This window comes from Microtus pennsylvanicus, chromosome 16, assembly GCF_037038515.1.
Source record: "Microtus pennsylvanicus isolate mMicPen1 chromosome 16, mMicPen1.hap1, whole genome shotgun sequence".
Lineage (NCBI taxonomy): Eukaryota > Metazoa > Chordata > Mammalia > Rodentia > Cricetidae > Microtus > Microtus pennsylvanicus.
The window spans coordinates 23,955,710-23,981,460 of NC_134594.1; the positions used below are offsets into that span (position 1 = coordinate 23,955,710).

The 25,751-nt window shown below is 41.9% G+C and overlaps 1 protein-coding gene and 1 pseudogene across 7 annotated transcripts in view; one reads left to right on the top strand and one right to left on the bottom strand.

The window, feature by feature from the left end:
* Positions 1-242: 242 nt before the first annotated feature.
* Elf2 (E74 like ETS transcription factor 2) overlaps positions 243-25,751 on the bottom strand; it is an 86,462-nt gene continuing 60,953 nt past the window's right edge. For 3 of the 7 annotated variants that reach the window (XM_075951035.1, XM_075951030.1, XM_075951036.1), the window contains 6 exons: positions 15,137-15,250; positions 13,203-13,376; positions 8,727-8,813; positions 4,401-4,593; positions 2,639-2,986; positions 243-1,971 (listed from right to left, as the gene is read on the bottom strand). In XM_075951035.1, coding sequence (XP_075807150.1) covers positions 1,347-1,971; positions 2,639-2,986; positions 4,401-4,593; positions 8,727-8,813; positions 13,203-13,376; positions 15,137-15,176 — 1,467 coding nt within the window. In that variant the 5' untranslated portion in view covers positions 15,177-15,250 and the 3' untranslated portion in view covers positions 243-1,346. Of the gene's footprint in view, positions 1,972-2,638; positions 2,987-4,400; positions 4,594-8,726; positions 8,814-13,202; positions 13,377-15,136; positions 15,251-24,922; positions 25,306-25,751 lie in introns of those variants that run through there. The other 4 variants (XM_075951033.1, XM_075951034.1, XM_075951031.1 and 1 more) reach the window with 4 other exon arrangements.
* On the top strand, positions 7,516-7,858 carry LOC142836618 (large ribosomal subunit protein eL36-like; annotated as a pseudogene).

The window sequence follows — 25,751 nt, forward strand, 5'->3', positions numbered from 1 at the left end:
ATAAATCCGTTAAGTGTGGCCAACTAAAACCCTACATTTGTTAAGTAGGCGATTATGGTTATAAAGGGCATGGAAATGTGTGAGTAGTTGCCAAATAGTCGTATAATGGGGACAGCACCAGAGTAGCATTTCTTCATGAGGTAATTAAGAAAACACGAGACTTCTATTGCTTAACCAAAAGGACACCCTATACTGGCTTTAGAGTACTGTGAAAAATACCACCAGAGACCAAAACCACAAGATAAATTTCACTTCTATATTTCAGAAAACCTACTTGAATACACTTTGAAACAAGAGTACAACAAAATAGAATATACTTCAAATGTTGAATATACAAACTATTATAGTTCAAATCTGAACACTGGTACTTTCCCTCTTAAACATCAACTAAAAAAGAAAAAAGGAGGAAAAAAAGGAGGAAAGAAGGAACAAGAATGAGAAAGAAAACAAACAGCAGGTATTAGAGCTACCTGACGAGTTCATGCTGAGCCTGAATTTCCAAACCACATGAGAACTGATGCTGATGTGTCTGCGAGACGCCAGGGCCGACTTGAGTGACGCAGGTATATTACAGTAAATTTCTTCACAATTAAGAAACCAACAGACTTAAACTACCATATAAAATGTTACATGTAAATTCTATAACAATACTGTGCTAGGTACAAGATTTTTAAAATTTTTTCCTTTAATAAAAAAGCTTTACACAAACAAGCCATTAGCTTATTTCAAGGAAGAAAACCAAAAATTAGTCTAAGGCCTTTGTTTTAAAACAGCTTAAGCTATATGATATATATATTCAAAAACAAAAAATAAAACAAGAAACGCACTACATCTTTTTGTTACCCTCTTTTGGAGCTTTTGGATCCACTCAGTTCACATTCTAGAATACCTATATTAGCAGTCTTCACATAGCACCAGTTAAGTGAGTACTGTGCAAACACAGTAATAATTGCTGGTATGCATATAAAAATGCATCAAAAATTGCTATATGTAACAATGAGATCACCCATCCCAACCCGCCCCACTGAAAACTATGTAACCTCTTACAGGTGTTAGTGTTCCAACTCTTAGTGTAACTTGCTATTGTAGTGGGCTGCTTGGTCCCTTTCAGTCTGTTTGCTTATTGAGGGTTCAGTTGTTCCTACTTTAAGAGGCAGTTTTCTGTCAGCATCTCAATGTGTAGTTCACTTCCCACTGAAACATGGGATAGGTAACTATTCCAGTAAGTCTGATTGCTTTCTTCTATGCACAATTGTCTGAAGTCCTCCTCTGGTTTTTCTTGATGTCTTCCCTTGCCAATGTTTGTCAGTACAACACAACAGTCTGCAGGCCACGGCAGAGCTCGATTATTTCTCACACGTCACTAGTCCTTCGGTTTTCATAGTCACAGGAAGGGCAATAGCAGAAGGCGCACTGACAACCACTACATGGGTTACTGTCTTATTCCCATCTGCTCCCTTTTCTTCTACCAGCTGCAAAGTTTTCACATCATGTTCCTGCTTTTTTGCCACTGTTTCTGATTTAACCTCTGGCCCTTTTATGACCGCACTGATAACTCGAGGAGGAGTCTGTCCAGAAGCCTGCTGTGCAGGCACAGATAGTCTCATTACAGGAGTACCGTGGGTTAGTGAGACAGGGGTAAGTGCTCTCACAGCCAAGGGGGTTCCCACAATGTTGATGCTTCCTGACCCAGTCAGATTTGACTTTGTCTGCAGTTGACACTGTGCAAGCTGTGTAGCAGGGATGGTGATAATTTTGGCAGGCTGCATGGTGATTTTGTCTCCATTTTCAGTAGAGGCTGGCATCACAGTCGGGATCGTCTGAATGACTACTTTTGGAGAGGTGGCTGTGGTCGGACTGGTGCTGGTTATTAATGGTGCGCCTGCATTGACTGACTGAACTGCCACAGTTGAAATCTTTTGACCCAGTGATGTCATCACCACAGGAACTTGCATTGCCACACGAACTGTCCTGGTGGATATAAACAAAGAGGTTGGCTATATTCAATACTAAGTTAGAAAATGGGTCTCATGTTAAAAAGTAAACACGAATCCAAATGCCTAAAACCAGTACTCCCAACGTTTACAGTTGTGGTAAAGTTTAGAAAGAAGACTCTCCAGCTCCTATTGGGGATTGGACCTGGCATCTCATGTACGCTAATCAAGTGTCCTACTACTGAGCTACACACCCAGCTTCTTGAGGCAAGGTCTTGCTAACTCACTGCTAGCTTACAACTCACTCTGTAGCACAGTCAAGCCTTGAACTTGTGATTCTCCTGCCTCAACCTCAACAGTATTTACAAATGTGTTTCACTGTGTATAGCTTAAAGTATATTTTAAAATTATTTTATATGCACTGGAGTTTTGTCTACATTCATGTCTGTGTGAGGGTGTTGGATCCCCTGAAACTATAGTTACAGACAATTGTGAGCTGCCATGTGGGCACTGTGAGTTGAACCCAGGTCCTCTGGAAGAGCAGCCAGTGCTCTTAGCCGCTGAACCATCTCTCCGGCCCCAAGATGCATTTTTTTAAAGTGTTCATACAGTGTTGGCTATTACAGATTAAACCATGACAGTTCAAATGTTCCGAGGGGCATTTAAAGAACAAAACACTATGTTACAGTTAGTGGCCCCCTCACCTTGGAGCTGCTGCCGCTGTCACAGACGCTGTGGTGGTAGGAGACCTGGATGAAGTGTCGTGAGCGGGGGAAGTGAGATTCACAACTCTAGCCACACCCTTCTCTGCTCTGGAGCAGTTTATGGATGAGTTTTTCCCGCTGCGAACAGAAGTCGCTGCTTTCAGGAGACTTTCTGCAGACAGCGACACTCGCTCTAGGGACTTCTCGTCAGCGGCTGCTGCCAGGTCTTCACTGCAGGCTTCGCTCTTGTCGTCATCAATGACCACTATGTTTTTGGGCATGTCCTTGAACTGATACACAAGCCTCTGTCCTTCAACCTTTGCGAGAATCCCCCTTTGGTAGTAGTATCTGTGAGAGGAAAAATGATTCAATAGTCAAACGTACTCTTGCCTTCACAATAAAACCACACAGAAAGCGCTGCGAGTGCTCCTTCTGCTTGACTACTCGTGCGACTACAGATTTGGTGAGGACCTGAAGTTGGCGTGCCTGTTAATACTGACTGTCAATCTGACAAGCTCTAGAAGCACTTGGGAACTAACTCTCTGGTTTCTTCCTAGATTCCATTAAGGTGGGAAGACCCAACGTAAGTGTGGGGCAGCACTGTTGCTGACACGGATAAAGCAAGCTAAGTAACAGCTTTCATCTCTGCTGTCTGGCTGTGGGCGTGGCGCGAGTCCTAGCACTATGAATTCTCCACCGTCCCGAGAAGTAGCTAGTGCAGCTCTGTAACCCTGATGTGTACAAAGACGTGTGGCACCGAGGGCTGAACCTAGAGAGGCGTTACTAAGAGGAAAGTGCTCTATCTCCCAGCTTTATCTCCAGCACCCCGCCACCTCCATTTATATAGACCAGGCTAGTTTCCAACTCTAGATGGATCCTCCTTCCTCTGAAGTGATGAGATCACAGTACATCTGCCATCTACACCGCGTTCTCTCTTTAGAATAGCTTAGCCTAAACACAGGACACTTTACGTTGATACTACAAGTAACTCTATGTTATAAAAACAATGACTTTATATGGAAAGTTTAGCAGAGATGCAGTCTGTCACAAAAAACACAATATAGGAGTGGCTCGTGCCTGACATCCCAGATTTGGGAAACTAAGGCAAGAGAATTGATGCAAGTCCAAGCCAGCTTCATCACATAAGTTCCAGGCCAGCTTGGGCTAGACTTGTCTCAAATAAATAAATACTAACATGTGAGCATCGAGGATTTAGTGGATTTCTCATACTAACCAAACAACAAAAATTTTTCATTATCAAGACAATGTCATTTACAATATTTTCAGGAACTAAAAGCAAATTAACTTTGGAAAATATATTTCATCTAAGGTTTCTTATAGAATCTCACTATAACTCAGGCTGGCTTCAAACTTATATGTAAAGGAAAATGACTTTCAACTTACTATCCTGTCTTCAATCCCCAAACAGTGCGACTGCAAGGCACATGCCACTGCATCCAGTCTGGGTTTAATGTCTTAAAAGGCCCACAATGTAACAATTTCTAATCCAGAACAGTCCTAAATGCAGAATCAATTTTCAATAAATAAGGATTTTCCAATATTGAAGTTTTACATGTAGATCAAACTTCTTTCCCCATCTATTTCCAAATCTAAGAAATTTGTCTAGATTGTTCACCAAAATTAGAAATTAAATTAAGGGATTTAAAAAATAAAGCTTTTCTTTAAACGACTTTAACAATAAACAGACAATCTAAAGAGACATGTAAGTCATATTTAAAAATTAGCCCATGTTCATTCTCACCTCAAAGCTCGCCCCATAGTTTCATAGTTCATATCTGGTTTGTTCTTGTGCTTTCCCCAAAGCTTCGAGACCGCCTTCGAGTCCACAAGTTTGAATATGCCCTTTTCTCTCTGAGTCCACTTAATATACCTGGGACAAGTATTTTTATCTTGAAGTAGATCTAAAAGAAACTCCCACAGATAGGTTGTGTTTCCTTTAAAAACAAAAACAATGATAGGCACTAATTTAAAATTCATTAATATGATTAAATGCAAATAAAATACCCTTATTTACAATAAAAACACTAAATATACTTATCTGCCATTTCTGAGGTGAGATCTCATTATGTAGCCCTGTGAGACCTGCAAATTGCTACAGACCAAGCTGCTCTCAAATTGAAGGCCTCTGCCTCCCAAATGCTGGGATCAAAGGCCTGCAGCACCATGCCCAGACTACATGTCTATTCTTAAAAATCTATGCTTTTCCTCAAGGAAGCTGATAGAGGCCCTGGATCTCTACTGTCCAATGTCCTGTATCCAAGGCTTCAACTTCAGTAAAGGCAATAGCATAATGCTTAGTATAATGCAAGAGTATAGTGCTGAGTTAAACAGAACCAAATTTCTTAACTTATACAGATTTGAGCTCTGAGTATAATAACCTGTACAAGTTTTATATTCTATACCAAGTCCCTTAGAAAAGCTTTGCTGTTGTTAGTGCTGAGGCAGGTCTCAGAGCCTAGGCTGACCCCACAGCCTCCACCTCCCCAGTGCTGGAATAGCAGGCTTGTGCCACAGGACCTTTTCGCAAGAAATCCTTTTCTTTGATTAACCAGTAGGCCAGAACTGTGGGGCACTTGTCTACAGGCTGCCCTAATCCATGAACTCTTATGACCTCTGAACTGCTAGTAAATGTAAACTGGACTACCATATACTTAGTCCTGGATCCCACCGCTAGCAACATCAAACATTTATGCAAAATAAAATGTCTACACTGGAAGCTAGAGAGATGGCTCAGTGGTTACAAGCTCATACTGTTTTCCAGAGGACCAAAGTTTGGATCTTAGCACCCATACCAGGGCAGCTCAAAACTACCCATTAACTCCAGCTCTGAGACTGTAATGCCTCTGGCCTCCACGGTACCTGTACTGACTGACACACACCTACCTACAGACATAGACATATACACATGAATAAAAAATACAAATGGCATCTATGTGTATCTAAGACAGTCTGATGTCTGCCCCAAGGAATGGACAATTTAGGGAAGGGGCAGATGACAAGATAAGACAATGATGCAATATCAGCCCCAAACAATGTAAGACATGTCACAAGGCACTGTGTAACTGTATGTCTCAAAAGAAACATAGAAAACAGAGGCTCAGGCTGGAGAGATGGTTCAGAGGTTAAGAGCACTGACTGCTCTTCCAGCAGTCCTGAGTTCAATTCCCAGCAACCACATGGTGGCTCACAACCATCTGTACTGAGATCTGGCGCCCTCCTCTGGTGTGCGGGCATATATCGAGGCAGAATGTTGTATACATAATAAATAAATAAATCTTTAAAAAAAATAAATTTTAAAAAAAGTGCTCAGTCAAAACTTAAAAAAAAATAAAAGAAAACAGAGGTTCACATTTCAGGAATGGTTAAGTCTTGGAAGACAGTTAATATATGCATAAAGAAGAAGATTTGGCAAGTACAATAAATAACCCCAAAAGGAAGAAAAGGATTCTCCTCTTATTTATAATTTCCCTTGGAAAGGGGAAGAGAACCAGCACCTTGAGAAAGCCAGACTTTGCAAGCTGTTTTCCTTTTTCTTCCTGCAGAGCCTCTAGGAACTAATGAAAGACTCCTGAGAGAAAAGGTGACAATACACTTGTTCCTACAGTCCAAGACTCCCCTACTAACAATCCCTCACTATATCCTTGAGTGCAGACCCAAGCTTCAGGAGAAGCCTCCAAACCAGACTCTCTGCATTTCATCTTCGTTCAGAGCTCCCTGCCCAGTCAACACACAGCTCACAGCTGAGCACAGTACGTACACATCTCTCGGCCGCCTCAGCTCTGAGCAGCAGTGCAGCCCCATCAGTGCCCATGCACATCATCAACCACACCTGCAGCTGGGTGCTCTTTTACAGGCAGGGGATTACTGGATTCTGTGACTAGACCCAGGAAAAGTGAGCAGAGATTTAATTATTTTATTTATTGATTTAATGTAGTCCTGGCTGTCCTGGAACTTACTATATACACCAGGCTAGTCTTGAACTCACAGAGATGTGCCATCTCTGCCTCCCCACACCATACAGATTACTTTACTACACATCAAGACTTTAAATGACTCTGTTTAGTGAGTTAGACTCGTCAGCATCTATAGCTACTGAGTGTAGATAGTTCATTACTCTATCCAAGTTCTCATTCCCAACTTAATCATCTTGTTCTAAGGAAAACAGAATTCAAACATGGACACTTTCACAGGGCTCCCACCTATAACAGACACCTTTATCTTGTGTTTTCAGAACAATGACTAGACTTTGAATACAGCTTTATCTATAACTTTAACCATATTGTAACATCTGCTTCAAGTTTAGACTAAACTGTAAGTGCTTTAGGAGCTGAGGATGTGGCTCAGAAAGAAGACTGCCTGTTTAGTGTGCACAAGACCTTCAAGTCCATTCCTAGCACCACCATGAAACAACAAAGCCAGAAATCACCATGTATTTGCAGTTTGACTTTTACTTACTATCACAGTATAACTTTCAAGTCTGCAATATAATTTCAGGAGAGGGTCTCACAGCAACCCAAACTGAGCTCAAGCTCTCTAGGTACTCAAGGGTGACCCTGAATCTTCGATCCTCTTGTTGGGATTACAGGTATGCACTACCTTGCCTAGTTCTACTCAGAGCTAGAGAACATGTACACTAGTGGTTTACTAGGCAAGTATTCCATTGGCTGTGCTACATCCCTTGGCCGCAACATACACTGAAAGACAAAAACTAACACATTCGAAATGTAATCTCACCAAGGGCAGACAAGGAAATGAAAGTCTGAAACCTGTCCCAAACTGAGTCAAATGTGTCCCAAATTCCTAAGATCAATGAAACTCAAATTTGTTCTTTCTTGCTTCCTGTCGCGGCTGCCATCAGAGAGGAGCAGCCATGGCCCTGCGCTACCCCATGGCCGTGGGCCTCAACAAGGGCCACAAGGTGACGAAGAACGTAAGCCAGCCAGCCGAATGTAAGCGGGTGCCTCACAAAGCACACCAAGTTCGTGCGGGACATGATCCGGGAGGTGTGCGGCTTCTCGCCCTACGAGCGGGCGCCACGGAGCTGCTCAAGTTCATCTAGAAGCGGGTGGGAAGGCACACACGCGCCAAGAGGAAGCGGGAGGAGCTGATCAACGTGCTGGCCGCCATGAGGAAGGCTGCAGCCAAGAAGGACTGATCCCCTCCCTGTTCTCAATAAACGTTGCTGTGGCGCCAAAAAAAAAAAAAAATGTTCTTTCTTTCTCTTAGATATAACCAAGTTTTCCTGTGGACTTATTAGGCACAGTTTTCACTAGACTTAAGTAATAAATCTATTAATAATAGGACAAATTTAAACATTAATAAAAAACTTAAGACAATCAATTTAAAAACGTTTACTTATTAACCAGTGATAAATTTTGTTTATGGGATCATCAGAAAATAAGAAAGCAGAGGGGTGGAGAGATGGTTGAATGGTTAAGAACTCTGACTGCTTTTGAAGAAGACCTGTGTTCCCAGCACCCATGATTGCTTCTAACTCCAATTCCAGGAGAGCTTTTAAAAAGAGTAATTCCAACACCTAGGAAGCAAAGTCAGGTGGATCTCTGAGTTCTGGGACAGCCAGGACTACAGAGAAATCCTGTCCTGAAATGAAGAAAACAAGTATGTATCAGAAGGCCAGAGGTAGCTTAAATGACAGACTGTGTTGCCAAAACTGATGACCGGAGTTCAGTTCCTAGGACCACACAGCACAGAGCTGCTGGCTCTCACACACTGTCACCTGACTTCACCCCTCCAAACAAATCAACAAGTACAGCCTCTTCTATTAAAGTGGTTCAGCATGATAAGCATAAGGGATATTATATAAATATTCCCTAAACAATGGTTCCTACAAACAATGTGGTTAGTACTGTCCTATGGATATTATCACTATCCCATCGATAGATACAGCTATTTTGATAAAGGTTCCCCATAATGCTGACTCGCCCTGTGGTACTCCCACATGCACATCTACTAGAAATTATCCTTCTTGCAACTGCAAAGTGTCTCTCTCTCTCATACAGACACACACAAAATTATCTTATTTCCAAGATGACCATCCACAAATTACCTTTTCCTTCTCTGGCTTTCTTCTTGATTCCTAACTCAGGAGACCCATTGGAAACTGGTGACTGCTGGGTCTTTGGTTTACGGCCAACTGAAAAATTAAGATAATAAAATCATAAACTGAAAACAGAAATAATTCCCAGACTCTCTAAAAATACATTCCTCACTAAACTAGACACTAATGTGCAGCTTAGAGTCAGTTCTAAGGAGGCGTGGCACACAGCTATGAAAAGCTAAGAAGGAAGACTGAAGTCAGCCTGAGCTACGTGGTGAGTGAGAGGCAGCCTACGATCAGCAGCAGAGCGCGGGCCTAGCACATGTGAAGCCTTGGGTCCAGCCCCAGCACACCCCTCACCCAGGAGGCCATGTGTATGAAAGCTGCTGTAGAAAAGGACCATTAAAGACTTCTGTAATCCTAAATAAAACGGTTGATAGAAACTGGACTATACCAACTCAGTAAATTCTCTAACTTCTGTTATCAGATCAGAAACAGCCTCAATCTGCTACATTTTCAGACTGCTGTCTTGAGTTCACTATGTAGACCAGGCTGGTCTTGTACTCAGGGATACTATTGCCTCTGCCTCCGAGTCCTGGGACCAAAGGTGGGTGCCAACCGCACCCAGCTGTTAGAAAGTTTGTTAGCAGAGCATTTTTATTCTTGAAGAACTTCATACATTCACAGCAAGTAATTTTGATCATATCCTACCTCCTTCAGTCAGAAACAATTTCATCTATGTACCGCAGATGACCTGATCATATGAAGCCCTTTGAGCTCAAATGAACAAAATATTAAACACTGCTTGCATTGTAAGAGACAATTCCCTAGAATTCTAAGCTAAATTAGTGTTAAAATTTCCCCTTGTCAATGTGCAGATACACTGTAGATGTTTAAAAAAATAAAACACACTCTTCCAAGTGATTATGTCTAATAAATGTGTGTGCCATTCATGTTTGTCCTTATCTCTGCCATAAAACAGAGACAGATAAGCAAGGGCTCGACTTCAATACACTAAGGCCACGTGTGAAATGAGTTACACTGGCTCCTCAGTACAAGGAAGCTTAGGATGCTGGCAAGATGACTCACTCAGTACATGCAAGTCCCACAGCCTGAGCTCAATGCCCAGAATTCAGAAAACGGTGAAAAGAGAACCAATGCCAGCTTCCCTCTAACCTCCGCATGTGCACCCTGGCACACACATTACAATAAAAATAACCAAGGACTGCATGTTTCAAATGTACATAGTACTCAGATAATGGCATCCTGACTTTGTTTCCCAGACAGCAATCAACACAGAATTATGTATATTTTTACTGTCTGACTAGTATAAACAGCACAAGACAATAGGTTTCATCATCACACTCTCACATACAAAGTACACTTTTATCATAATCACTGCTCCATACTACTCTTTCTGGCCTCCTTCCAGGCCAGGTACCTTTCCTTTCCCCCAAATTGTCCCCGTTCTACTTCCATGATCCATCCTGGCCTAACACTGATATCCTCCTGCTTCAATCTACTGAGTACTGAAATTCCAGATGTATGTTACCTAACACTGTTTATCACAGTTTTTCTTCGATCTTAGTTCCCTAAGAGAAAACATGGTGTTTGTTTTCCCAAGTCTAGTTTATTTTGCTTAGTTCCACCCATTTTCCTACAAACATCGATTCCCTTCTTTTTCTAAATATCCTGGTATGCGCACACACATCTCATGTGCATATGTATGTATACACAGACACACTGTGGTAGTTTGAATGCAGTTGGCCCCATAGGCTCATGGGGAGTGGCACTATTAGGTATGGCTTTATTAGAGGAAGGGTGTCACCATGGGGACAGGCTTTGAAACTGCCTATGCTCAAGATATGGCCCAGTGTCTGAGTCTGCTAGCTGTTGCCTTCTGATCAAGATGAAGCCAGCACCATGTCCACCTAAATGCTGCCATTCTCCCCACCATGATGATAACGGACTGGACCACTGAACGGTAAGCCACCACAATTAAATGTTTTCTTTTAAAAGAGTTGCTGTGGTCAGTGTCTCTTCACTGCTGTGAAGCAGAATACTTATTTAACTATGTAAAAATGTGTTGCATTTGTCTGTGTTGCAGAATAATTGTTTAACTATATAAAGATATGTAACTATATAAAGATGTGCTGCTGCTTGGCCTTGCCTGCCTAAGGCACTTGATTGGTCTAAGAAAAAGTTGAACAGCCAATAGCTAGACTGAGAAGGGATAGGCAGGTTTGTTGAGCAGAGAGAAAAAAGAGCCAGCCAGGCACAAAGGAAATCAGGGTGGACAGTAAGTAGATGAGGCAAGCAAGTTTCAGGGGAGCACATAGATTAACAGATGGGTTAATTTAAGCTAAAAAACAAACAGACATACACAAAAACAACTAGAAACAAATCTGAGCTAAGGCCAAGCATTCATAATTAGTAATAAGTCTCCATGTCATGATTTGGGGACTGGCAGTCCAAGAAAGGCTGCTACACCTCACAGCAATAGAAACTCTAAGACACATTTTTTTTTCTCTCTCTCTCTCACACACAATCACATTTTATTTTTCCATTCATCTGTTGATAGGTACCTAGATTCTATAACTTGGCTACTATAAATCATAACAAAACTAAGATTCATTATATATTGTATGCTGACTTAAGATCCCTTTGTGTATATATGATTGATATAGTTGGAGCATCCTGTAAGTTCTATTTTCAACTTTTTGAGGAACCCCTCAAAATTGACATTACTACCAACAGTGCAAAAGTGTTTCATCCCCTATCCACCGACCCATTCTTAGTAGGAGGTGCTGCATTTTGTTGAGATGGTGGTGTTTTTGTTGTTTTTAATTACATGTATTAGTGTGTGTCCTCAACACAGTGTTATATATGCACGTGGACATCAGAGATCAATATGTAGGAATCAGTTCTCTGGCACTACCATGTGGACCCCAGGGACTGAACTCAGACTGTGAGGAGACTGTGAGGCTTGCTTGCAAGTCCCTTTACATGCTGAGCCATCACACCAGCCCTTGTCTTTGTTTTTGATTTTTTTTTCCTTCTTCTTTTGGTTTTTCAAGACACGGTTTCTCTCCTAGAACTCATTATATAGACCAGTTTGGCCTCAAACCCAGAGATTCATCTCTCTCTACCTCTCATTAAAGGCATGTGGCACCACTGCCCTGCTTGGTTTTTGCTTATTTGTTTGGTTTGTTTGTTTGTTTTTGAGACAGTTCTCTCTGTGTAGCTCTAGGTGCCTGGAACTCACTCTGTAGACCAAACTGGCCACCAACATAGGGCTTTACAATGCACCTCAGGCAACTCAACTTTCAACAGTCCCTTCTTGGCCTCCTATGTGGTAGGATCACAGGAATGAGCACCACGATCACTTAGTCCTCTTGGCAGCAGCCATTCTGAGTTGGATGAAAGGGAACAGCAAATGTATCTTCAACTGCATTTCCCTGGGGGGTAAAGATGCATTTTCACGTGTATACAATTTGTACTTCTGAGCAATATCTGTTCATCTGTCCAGCAGTGAGTGATTGGATTACCTGTCTTTTTGTTGTTTTAATTATTTTTCATTCTTTATGCCAAAGGATTTTAGTGGGTAGTGAGTAACAGAATATGCTGTACTTTTAAGACATATTTAACCTCTGTCATCTCTGTCTGAATTGTACAATGGAAGGCAGTGTGTTATTTTACTCTAAAATGCAAACAAAGAATGAAGAAAGTGTAACTAGATGAGTGCTGTGGCCACAGTTCCCACATGACAGACTCTTCTCCCTCTGGAGCTGTAAGTCAAATAAACCTTCCCTCTGCAATTTGCCCTGGTCATGGGGTTTTATCACGGCAATAAGATAGTAACACAAGTTCTTAACTAAAGATTTAGTTTCTTTCAAATTTTATCCTCGACTTGATAGTAAAAGACACATGCATTGTATTTCCATTTCCTTGTGATGTGGCAGGTATGCTGGCCCCTTACACTTTACCCACTGAGAGGCAGCTGTGCATCAGATCCTCTGGAAATAGATTTACAGACAGCTGTGACCCGTCACGTGAGTGCTGAGAATAGAATTTAGAAGACCAAGCCGTGATCTTAACTTCTAGGCCATCCCAGTCCTCACCCTTTGTTTTTTAGAGGAAGTAAAAAGCAGGTGGGTATGTATGGGAAGTCGGGGGAAGACAGAAGGAAGAGAAGAAAATAGTATGAGGAGGTAGCAGCACAAGGAGAGGGGGTGCAGAGTTGGGAAGGAAAAAGAAAAGCCAGGAACGGTAAGAGGATGAAACAATGGAGAAAGTATTTGGCTTCAAAGAAAAAGATTGACAATCCTTGTGAAATTCCATATCAACCACAGTCCAAGATATGCCAGCGCAAGCTCAGGAGAGGTGGCCACACAAAACAGACTCTGGTTTTTGTTTGTTTGTTTGTTTCTGAGAGATTTTTGTTTTGTTATTTTTTGTTTGTTTTGGTTTGATAAATATACTCACCTTTTTTCTTTTTCATTGGTTCGTGGCTATCTGGTGAAGTGGGAATAGGTGAGGCATCCATTGGTTCAGACTCTTCCGTTGACACCTCCACTACAGTCTCTGTAATGACATCCGGCCTCATCGCAGCATGGATGAACTCTGGAGTTGATATACAAGGAGGGACAAACACTTCCACTATAAAAAAAAGTTGAAAAATTAAAATTTCCCACCCCTATTATAGTTTCCTATGTGGAAAGTTCAATATTTAGAAGAGGCAAGGTTTACAGAAGAATTATTCAAAGTAAGATTAAGAACTTGTGCCTGAAGAAATCAAGTAACTGAATATCCAAAACAATCTAAAATACACAAGTAAAGGACAATCACCTTGACAGTTATGAAGCCAACTTCTTTTTCATACTTTTAGATACTTTTAAAGAAGATTTATTTTTATTTTATGTGTATGGACGTTTTGCTGGCATGTTTGTGCACTTGTGTGCCTAATGCTTCCAGAAGCCAGAAGAGGGCATCAGATCCTCTAGAATTGGGAGTTACCATGTGGGTGTGGAAACCAAACCCAGGTCCTCTGCAAGAGTACACAGTGCTCTTAACCCGAGCCATCTCTCCCACTCCCTTTAAACTTATAGGTTAATTATAGCAACATTTACATTAATTTGACAAAGAAAATTAAAAAATAGTGGTCCTTAAATAATTACTTCCATTGTACATATCTGCCATTATTTATTAACTGGGAAATACAAGGACATGATACAAAATGTAAAAATGCACAAATGTATATTCAGTACAAAGTATATATTTTTTCATTTTAAAATATGAAAAAGAGACTAACTGTTCATTTCAGGACAGTCACTAAATATTATTGTAAATCACTAAAATATTACATACAGATTGCGATCTGGTATTCTACTATATAATGTGTTGTTTCAACTCCCATCATATATACATGAATAACCAGGATACCACACTTCTTTTTCAAATTGGTAGATCCAGATACTGTCTCCTAACATGGACCAATATGCTACCCAGCAAAGCCACCGTTTACTTCTCATGACCTTGAAGAATGCATTGGATTCCTAAGCTAACTAAAAATATGATTGTAGGAAAAATGAAAAATGGCTAAGTGTTTTTAAGAACACTGACTGCCCTTTCAGGACTGAAATACAATTCCCAAGATCTACATGACAGCTCACAACCATCTTTAACTCTAGTCCCAGAGGATCTGACTCTCTCTTCTGGCACCCATGGGCATCAGACACGCACACATGCAGACATGCATGCAGGCAAACACCCACTGACATAAAGTAACCTTTTAAAACTGGCTGCTGTTAGCAACTAACTATAATTCCTGCACAATGAATTAAAATTAGGACAAAAACAAACTAGTACAACACCACTATTCAAGTTAATCTACAAGGAAAAAAGGAACCTTATTTCACAAGCTGAAAGGTATATAAGATAAATTCCTTTCCCGCTCTACCATGGCCAGTTCCATGTAGTTACTGCCTGCTGATCAATGAGTAACGGATTCAAAGGCTATAGGAAGCAAATGGTCCAACTGGTCCTACTCTTAAGGACTACAGGCTCCTATAATTTACCAGAATCAAGAAAATAAACATTATACATATACAACTATTTATGGGTACTTTCTGCATTTTTTTTTTTTTTTTTTTGGTTTTTCGAGACAGGGTTTCTCTGTGGTTTTGGAGCCTGTCCTGGAACTAGCTCTTGTAGACCAGGCTGGTCTCGAACTCACAGAGATCTGCCTGCCTCTGCCTTTATTAGGACATTATTAAGTACGCACTTAAGATTTGAGAGCCTTTAATATCAGTTATTGATATCAGGTATTTATGCATAGATCTTGAAGAACTCCAGCAACAACTGCTGTCTATTAAAGTCTTCTTTCTAATAGGAAATGATGTGACAGACAGTTCACATACCAGGACTTCTCGAATCCCTCAAGCAGGTAGGAGATTCCATATGAAGCAAGGCTTCAGCAGCTTCAATTGTCTTATCTGTACAGTGCGCATTACTGCTATGGACTGATGCTTCCACTGTGGGGGAAGAAAGGAACAATTCTATATAAGCCAGTGAGTGAATACCCATTAACTACTTACTAAAATAATAAAAAATCATAAAGTTTATGTCGATGATCTTTAAAGTGAATGTTGATTTTAAAAGCAACCAATGATCCAGGTCTAGTGTCGCATTCTTATAATCCCAGTACTTGGAAGGTTCAGGCAGGGAAAGGAGTTTGAGCTACCCTGGGCTATATATAGGCAGACCCTATCTCAAAACTAAAAACCCAATGAAGCTAATTACAAATCAGTGAGAAGTTCCTGGATCTTACTTAACCAAAAAACAACAGAGAAAGAACCTTGAAATATGAAAATTGCATCCATTTTCAATCAAAATTAACTGTGATAATCGTCCAGGGCGGTCGGGAACAGAGAGAACAACTCTGCAGGCCAATTATGTAATCGGACGTGTTGTCTCTACACTGAAGTGATATGGTCAACAAAAATCAGGTAGCCTAATGAATTGCTTCAATTTTTATACAGTTTCCTGTGAGTGGACAATCTCCAGGCAAGGTATTCATCTTCCTGTCACAACACTTGATAACTTTTCACAATAACGTTGTTCTTCTCAAAATTTCAGTGGCCTCCGCGAGGTTTTCCCTAAGAAAACATATGTAGCTGTAGGATGAAGAGATGGATGCTCTCTCTTACATGTCTTCCATGCGTTGCTATCAAATCACTTGTGAAACAGTGAACTACTCAGAGGTTTGCACCTTCAGGTCAGGTCTAACAGGCTGCCTCAGTTTTCACTTTTATAGAACAGGATGACTTCCACAAATAGCTGTGGAGACCACATACAGTGGCTGGCATGAAATAAGAATTCAGTATGATGACTTCTCATTCCTGTAAAATTGGAAGCTTAGCATTCACAACTAGTTTTGTTTAGTTTTGAGAGGTTGAGGATTAAACCCCAGCTCCTCCCACACTGTGAGGCAAGTGCTCCACCTCTAAGCAGTGTATATAACCCTAGATTTTCCATATAACACATGGCATTTCTTTTATGTATCAAATTAAAAACAATCCCATGATTTTACAGAATTGTCAAGAACTCATCATTACCTTAGTTGGACTTTATTTCACAATCTGACCTATTTAAATTCTGAATAATTTATGTAATTAGAGGTCCTGAAACAAATAATAAATTTTAATTTGACTGTTTTTCCGAAGATATTCTCCTTAAGGAGCTTTTGTGACTATTCACAGTTTCATAAAGCCATGACAAATTCACAAGTACAGACATGAATCTTCTAAAGCCTGTCTCAAGAAACTTTTAATTGTAAAAAAGAAAATGTTAGTGCCTCCAAATTCACCAAATGCTAAAACCTCAGCATTTAACAACAAAGTCATTTGGCGAGCACTTGCGAAGCTCCCAGCCTGTTTCGGCACCTGTCACACACCGTCCACACTCCACTCTCCAGCTAGGTACTCGATCTCTCCAGCTGCTCTTTCCATTTATGGAGATCTGCTCAAAGCTAAATGAACCCGGAGAGGCAGCCACACCTCTAAGTAAATCTATCTTTAGGTGACCCTGCTTACTCTTATCTGCAGCTTCAGTGAGGCAAAGGATTCACTCCCTTCTAGTAGTCCAGCTTCAAAAACTTCGCATTAGGTTGAGAAGAAGCACCCTTCTTGAGTGCGCTTTTCACAGGGCGCCTATAAGACTCACAGACACTAACAACCCTCAGAAGGAAAACTCTCAGGTTTTAAACATCAACCTGGGAGCCATTCTCTTTAAAGCAGGATTGGTGTTGTAATTTAACTGTTGTCTTAGGTGCTATTAATAAACTATCCCGGGTAAGCTAATTCCTTATGTAATGTTTTGAAGATATACTCTAAAAACTGTATGGTACTACAATTATAGCTTCAAGTATTTAATAATCATAGGGCAATAAAATTACAGATTTTAAAATATTTAAGGTATAAACAACAACTACAGAAATACTTGCCTAACAGCTACATACTGTATGCCCTAAATTCTTAAGTAACTTGAGGTACATTTTGAAAACCCTTATTTCATATAAAGTTCATATTACTACAAATTAATCTTTATTCTGTTCTGGTCTGGTTTTGTTCTATGAGAGTGTCATGTAGTTTAGGCTGGCCTGAACTCTAGATATGGCAGAAATCTTGAAACCGCCCCCCATTCTCCTGCGTCTGATTCCTGTAAGTGCTGAAATTTCAGGGGTTTACTACCACACCCAATTCAATTAGATTTTTTTAAAGCATATTTTCTTCTATTTCTGACCTCAAACATGTCTTCCAAAATTTAACAAATTATAACCCAAAAGTATTTACTAGCACTTTAAATATCCATAATTTGTAAGCTCCCAACTAGAAGATCCAGGTTTTTAAGTATAGTCAGGCTGTATCAGTTGAACATGTCTCAGTGCCCAGTGCCGTGCTGCATGCAGACCCGAGTTACGTGTGTCAACAGAGCCTTCCTCTGCCTCTGCAGCTTCCCATTCAGAGCACCATCAAACCCAAGTGCAAATATAGAATAATCACATTACTCTGTAATCTAACGGCTTGCTAACGAGAGCGGTGCTTTCTATTTTAGGAGCTTACCAGGTTCATCTGAAGCTCATGCTAAACACCAATAAAAACCTAAAAGTCTAGTGTCCGATAAGAAGTTCCAGAATATTTTACCCATTTTATAACGTGAGGAGTGTCTATATTTTTGCTGACCTAAGTTAACAGGTGATTTTCGCAATCTTTGATAGCGCGAGTTTAATACCTCTCCATTTCCGTAATGTTAAAATCTTCAGTGCTGTTTTATTCAGCTCAATAACTTAAAAAATTAAAAGTACTTATTTCTGTAGATATAAATATCAATCTAACAGTGCCTTGCAACCAAAGTAAGCAAACTAAAAGCAACATTTAATAAAATTCCTTCTTACTACTTTCTGGACATGCATGAAATTAATAGTAGAAAATAAGCAACTCAGTTTAAAAACAGAAACAAACGAGAAAGTAATTTGCCAGGTCTCATTTTCTAGCAGTTGAACTCCTAGCCAAGCCTACTTGACAGAATACATTTCAAAATGACTTCCTTCTGATGACAACGTCATCAATGAACGTGGTGTGTGTTGCCATTTACTGCGGGTAAACATGCCCGCTCCATCGCCATCTCTATCAGCTGGAGTTTGTATTACATTGCTCCAGACTCTCAACAGCTGTTACAAAATACCAAACTTGGTAATTAAGTCTGACAAGAGGCATACCTCCCAGCTTTGCATAAGAGAACGCTGGCAATGGATCTAGTTCATAACAGTGTTCCCAAGTCAGAAATAAACTTCACTAGCAATAGAGTTTGAAAGCAATGGAAAAATGAGAAATACTTCATTAGGTGTTAGCGGTTTTCTCCTAAACACAGCGCCAGAAACTATTATTTCCAAGGACATCACTCAAGTTCTGCACTGCCGGACCTCATTCTCAAAGAAGCCAGAGCTCCAACAGGGACAGAGCAGGCCACAAACCACTACAATGAAGGAGAGGGTCAGACTTTAACATTTGTCTCCTTGACCTTAAGCCAATATAGCTTTGTAAGTATAAAAAAGACAGCCAAAGTTGGCCAATTAAATTCAAGTCATAATTAAAATTTTTTCAAATAGCCACATTTTAAAAAGTACAAAGGTGGTATTAATACCTTGGGGGGGGGGTGTTGACCATTGAGCTACATCCCCAACTGAGATTACTACCTTTTGTTTAACCTCCTAATACATCCAAAATATTTCCATGTCAGCATGTAATCAATATAAAGAACTTTCAAAATTCAATCTCCCAACCTATACCACAGGTGGCTAGTGGCTATTACACCAAATGAAAGCATAAACACATTCTTACACTTAACTTTCGTCATAAGACACTTCTGCATTCAAATTATTAAGAATCTCAAAAAGACTCTGAGAATAAGTCCCATCAGATAATTATTGTATTTGAAAAATAAAACTTAGCCAGGCATAGCAACTTCATGCTATGCCAACATTTAGGAGTTTTGGTCTAGCCAGCCCGGGCTAGCACAGTAAGCAAACAAGCAAACAAACTTGTTTGTTTTTTGAGACAGGGTTTCTCTGTGTAGCCCTAGTTGTCCTGGAACTCACTCTGTAGTCCAGGCTGGCACAGGTTAGCCTCAAACTCAGAGATTTGCCTGCCTCTGCCTCCCAAGTGCTGGGATTAGCATGTGCTACCACCACCTATCACAAACAAAATTAACCTCAAAAATATTTACTCATTTACTATTATACATGTTACTTAAATATGCATACATTATGAAAAATAACTAAAATAATTCAGTGGCTTTTCAAGTGTGTATATGTAATGGATGTGTTCATGTATGTATGTATTAGATACGTTTAGTTCATGAGGGACTGAACCCAGAGCCTCGGATAAACTAGGCAAGCAGTCTACCACTAAGCCATATACTCGGCCCTCATTTGTTTGTTTGTTTATTTCAGATGGGGGGGGGGTCATTTAGTTTGCACAGACTATCTTTGAATTTCTCCAAAGTCTATATAAGCCATGGCTAGCAATAACCCTGCCTCAGTCTCCAGAGTAGCTGGGATTACAGACCTGTGCCACTAAATCCAGCATGCTTTACATACTCTGGGAATCTTTTTAAAATTGTTATTTTGTTTCTATACACTTGAAAAACGGAAAGGCAAGTAATCTTTCAAAGGCAAGGAATCTTTCAATCTACAATCTTTCAAGTAATTTATGAAAAATACTTTGACTTTCTAGACCACCAAAAACCTCTCAGAATCTAGATCAGTGTGCTGTCTGTCTCTATATCATTTGTTTGTTTTCTTCTTTTCTTTTTTTTGGGGGGGAGGGGGTCGAGACAGAGTTTCTCTGTATAACCATGCCATGGAACTCTCTGTAGACCAGACTGGTCTTGAGATTATTAGAGAGATCTGCCTGCCTCTATCTCCAGAATGCTGGGATTAAAGGCACACACGACCAAGAGCTGGCCCTAATTTTTCAGATAATGCTACTTTTAATAATTTTTTCCAACACTGACACAATAACAACCAAATCTGAACTTCTGAAATACTTTGCAGTTTGTATTTGATATTCCAAAATCCAGAAAACTTACTAAGTAAAACATTTCTGTTCCAAGTATTGTGGATAAGAGATAACCAACCTTTATTAGCTATTTCAATTTGAAGTACATCAGAAATGAGATTTCTTCAATTTCGTAATGAACACTGACCAAATACAGATTGTTTTATCACTGAGATGACTAATGCTGATGTGGGGCTCAGTTACACAAAAGCAGGAAGGTCTCAATCTGATACCTAGAACCCAAATAAAGCACCAAGCTGGCTGCTCGGTTCCCAGTACCGTGCCAGTGTAACAAGCAACTGTAATCCCAGGGGGGAGGCAGAGACAGGAGGATCTCAGGGACTTCCTGACCAAGAGCCAATCTAGTTGAATCTGAAGGCTCAATGAGAAATTCTGTTAAAAAAAATAAGGCAGAGAAATTGAGGGAAATGCCTACTATCAACCTCTGCCTCCGCATGTACATGCATCCACACACAGAGAGACTTTCTGGTATTTCCATAGAAAAATTATCTTTTCATTTAAGAACTGCACTGTTGCCAGGTGGTCGTGGTGCACGCCTTTAATGCCAGCATTCTCCAGGAAGCAGAGGCAGTCAGATATCAAGTTCAAGTCCAGAATGGTCTACAGAGTGAGTTCCAGGACAGTCAGAACTACAGTCTTGTGGGGAAAAAATGCAGAGAAAACCCTGATGACCTTCTCAAAAGAAAAAGGAAAAGAAAATTAATGCCAGCATTCAGGAAGCAAAGGCAGAGGGGTCTCTGTTGACTTTGAGGCCAGTCTTATCTACATTCTGAGTTCCAGGACAGCCTTGGCTACATAGTGAGACCTTGTCTTGAAACAAAAAAAGAAAATGGAGAAGGAAAGGATGAAATAGGTAGAGGAGCAATCAAGGACTGCACACTTCAGAGAAGAATCTTTTAAATTAAAAATCTCCCGAATCAAGCCATGGCATACGTTATTATGTTCATAATTTCCTAAATTATTAGGAAAGTAATAATCCCAGGCAATTGTTTTTCCCTTATTAATCTACGTGCGCGTATACACACACACTCATATACCAGAACTGAGACTGAAGTATTAAACTACAACAAATACTTATTGTATACTTAATACTTAGGCTGGCTAAAAGAAGTTAACCTCCATGACATACTCACATGGTATATTTTCTAAAATTTCTTTTAAAAGCAAGTCTCACATCTTCTTCACCTTTGCATTAAATGTGTTGGACCACTCGTAATTCTAGAGCTTTAAGTCCTCAGAGATCATCTAGTCAAGTGCTAAAGAGCTTAAGATTAAGGTTAACTAGGATATATGTTTGTCCACAGCGAACTAGAGAACCTCAACCCTGGATGATTCCTGAAGCAAGTTTCTGAGTACGCAGCACTGGCTATCCTGCCTACCCGTCTCCTCAGTGCTCTGATTAAGGAAGGTATCAACCATGCCCACCCAAATACAAATTTAGTAAGAATATTAAGTCTTGACTACAAAACATTTTTAATTTTAAAATAACACAGATTAGTTACAACTTAACTCCTAATAGCATAAATATTAATAACTAAAGGACTATTATGTGTAATGCTTAAGTTATACACAAGGAAGGTAAAAGCAATGTATACCCTGTAGTGATATAGCAGTGATCCTATTAAGGGATCTATAGTTGCTTAGAAACAAGTTACACTAACATTATTCAAGTCAAAAGTTTATTTATTCTCTAAGTTCTTCCCAAGTGTCACTCATTTTACATGAACATCAGGTAATTACTGCAATCATTATAGCTACCTTATTTGTACATTATATAGATTTTCATCTGTTTGCTTAAATCTGATGACTTCTTTCAAGGAGATAAAGAGATCATTACATCCATTTACTCACAAAATGCACAGATACTGGGGTTGGGGATGTAGCTCAGTTGGCAGAGTACATGCTTAATCCCTCATCACAGGCCTCTAATTCTAGCATTCAGGAGGCTGAGGCAAGGGATCAGGGCCAGACTTAGCAATATGGAAAGTTTGAGGCCAGCCTGCAGTGAGACTTCTGTTTCAAAAATAAAAACAAACAAAAAAATACTGAAAGCATAACTCTATATGTGCCATTAAACTGTCAGCAATAAAAATTCAGAATCATAAAAATAATAATTTTTTAAATTCCTATTTCCTTCTCCAGTTTTTAACTCACTGGACTAACTCTGAGTATATCAGCAAGTCCTCCTAAGTTTCCTTCTAAAAGTCGTTAGGGACCTTCAGATTACATGAGCATTGAAAGGAAAAATAAAATAATTATGCATAAAAAAAGTCTTTCATAGTAAATTGTGATTTTTTTAAACCCCTTAGTTGTATGATTTCTGTAAGGAGTAGTCAAAAAGCAGTAAGATCTGGAAAATGGCATCCAAACTCTTAGAAAATCGCATCAGGGGTGGTGCAGCTCCATGGTGAGCATTTGCCCCGCAAGCCGGAGGTCCTGGCACAGATCCCTGGCACCACAAAACCAGAACGCCTATAAAAAGATAAAAACATTTATTTCCAAAGACTATGTAATATGCATTTCCCAGTTTTACTGGTAATTCCAAAAGCTCACAGGAAGAAACCTTCGACTTGCAGAATTGAGTCCTCTGCCTCCACAGTGAAGAAACTGCTATGGTTCTCTCTCAAGTATTCGCACGATCTGGAAATAACATCTTTAGGTTTGTTTATTAAACTCTGCCTGTATTTATGTGCACCATGTGTGCCTGGTGTTCATGGACTTGAGAAGAAGGGGTTGTAGCCCCTGGAACTGGAGTTCCAGATGGTTTTGAACGTGGGTGCTGATAACTAAACCCAGGACCTCCGCAATAGCAACAAGTGGTCTTAACCAATGAGCACTTCTCCAGCCCAGAAATCTCTTCAACTACACACACACAACACTCAAAACACCACTACGCCGACATGAAAACGTACACTAATTCATAATGATCAATGGACTGAGCATAAGGATCTAAGTCCTCATTGTGTTCTGCCTCTCATTCAATAAAAATTCTTATCCAAAAATGGTATTTAAATGCTGCTCAGTAAGTTGTGATTTCCATAGGGATTTCTGAAAGGTGTAAAATATGCCACAGACTAAACACACCCACCGTCATGTATTCTACAATACATATGTTTTTATTAGTCCAGCTTTTATTTGAATTTATAGTTCTGCTAAATTTAGGGATAAACATATGTTGATTTTTCTTCCCAATCGAACTGAGTGTGCTTTGTTAGCCAAATTATTGATTTCAAGACCCCCTACCTAAAAACAATAGAAGGAAAAGACTGTTCAGATCTTTTACAGCAGTGCTGTGAAGTGACTATTTCCCATCTTCCGATTCCACAGCGATGATACGAAACAGAACCAGAGAAAAGACCGCGTGCGCTTCTTATTTCAGTAAGCAACAGTGTTCAAGCAGTGCCACATCGACCTGGGGCCCTCGCTGCGCTGTCTGCTAGCAAGTAAAGCTGCTTTTTCTATGTAACTTAAGTCCGTGCCCTTCCGCTGCAGCAGTGGCGCAGCACATCCCCCACCCCCGCGGCCACTTCCGTGTTTACACTCCTCTTCCCTCCAATTCCATGCGTACATTGTCAGCTTCACTCCCGCCCAATCTTCATTGGCCCAGCTCGGGCCCATGGTCCCGCCCCCAGAAATCAACGTTCTTATTTGGAACATCTCGGAGCGCAGATTGGAACCGCGGGCCTGTCAATCGCGCGCGTTCTGTCCTCTCCCAGGCGCTTCCGCTATGGTGGGAGGTTTGGGGGGGAGGGGAAAGGGGGCAATTCCGAGCCGAGACTTCCCCGGGGCCAGGACGCCCTCCCGCCCGCCCTGCACCTCGTTCGCACCCCCTGTTGACAAAAATAAACGTTCCCCCTCGCTGTCCCAAAGCCCCGGGTCGGCTGCGCGGAATACACCCCGTGTCCTTCCCGTCCCCCTCAAACACCCGCCCCACGAGGGACGGAAGGGCAGCAGCCTAGTTTGTGCACCGCCGCCGTTAGCCGGGCCAGGGAGGCGCCGGCTCGGCGTCCCGCTCGGCACCGGGAAGTGGCCTCAAGACCGTTACTCCGGGACTGCTCCGGGAGGGCTGAGGCAGGAGGCCGGGCGCGTTTTGGCGGGTAGCTCCCGGGGCCGCGGCGTCCATGCGGAAGTGGCGGCTGTGTGAAGTGTGAGGCGAGGGCGGCGGGCGGCCAGCGCCCCCAGCAGCGGGCAGGGGCGGCCTCTCGGCCGGACAGCGTGGCAGGCGGCGGGGACAACAGCCCCGCTCACTTCCTGGTTCCCCGGCAACTGGGGTGAAGCGCGCAACTCGCCCGCGCCGACTCCCCAACTTAGCCGCGGCTCCGTGCCCGGCCGCCGCCGCGCTGCCCGGAGCGACAGCCGGGATCCGAGGCAGGTTACTCTCCAAGGTGATCACTTCCTGATTTGTCGCCTCCATTACTTCATTCACTCCCCCCTCTCCGCGGCCGCCCCGCTGACGGAGGCGGACACCGGACCCGGGCGCTGACCGCCCCGGGGGACGCTCCCCGCCTGCAGGGCGCCCCTCGTCCGCTGCATCGATGCACCGGAGAAAAGTTCCCCTGCGCTTACCCGCCCGGATGAGCAGATCCAGCTGGTTCGTGGGTCCCTCATGCAGAGACGTCGCCATGTTTATCCCGGGGCTGGAACTGCTGCTTCACATTGACTTACACCCTGAGCAGCGGCGACAGGGGAGAAGGCGGAACCCGCGGCCGGAGACACACGCCGTGCGGGCGGCACACACTCACGCACTCGCACACACTCCGACGCCCGGATCCTTGCGCGTCCTCCGACAGGAAGCGGCGGCCGGCCCGCCTCCCGCCGCCGGGCTGAGCAGCCCCACCACCTAACGGCAGGGGCGGCGGCGGCCCCGACTGGCAACGCGATCCTTCCGCCCCGCGCCCAGACAGGAAGTCCCGGGCGCCGGCAGCTAGCGGCTGCACGGACACCTGAGGCTGGGCAGCCACAGGCCGCCCTCGGGGACGCGGGCCTCGGCAGGAAGAGGCGCGCTTCACGTTGTGCGGAAGCGAAGTCTGCAAATGTCCCCTCTGGAAAAGAGCCATGAATCAAATTTTTCTTCCTACAAGCGACCTAATACCTAGTCCCGCAGCTGTACATGAAGGTGGCTTTTTAACTTGTTTTGGCCCCTCCAGAGCTTATGCAACATACTATCAGTTCATTCCAAAGAAGTGCCCTTTAAAATCTCGTACCTAGAAAATATTCTAAAAACATCACTAAGGAAGTCAGGAGTCTCCAACTACTTCCAAAGACGACTTGGTCCTCTTCTCTGCAGAAGTCAGAGTACACTAGACAGGTATTAAACAGCACAGCAGCCGGCCAGCCTCGAGGACACTGGATTAGAGTCACCCACTTTGCTGGTCGTGTACCCTCACTTTTATTT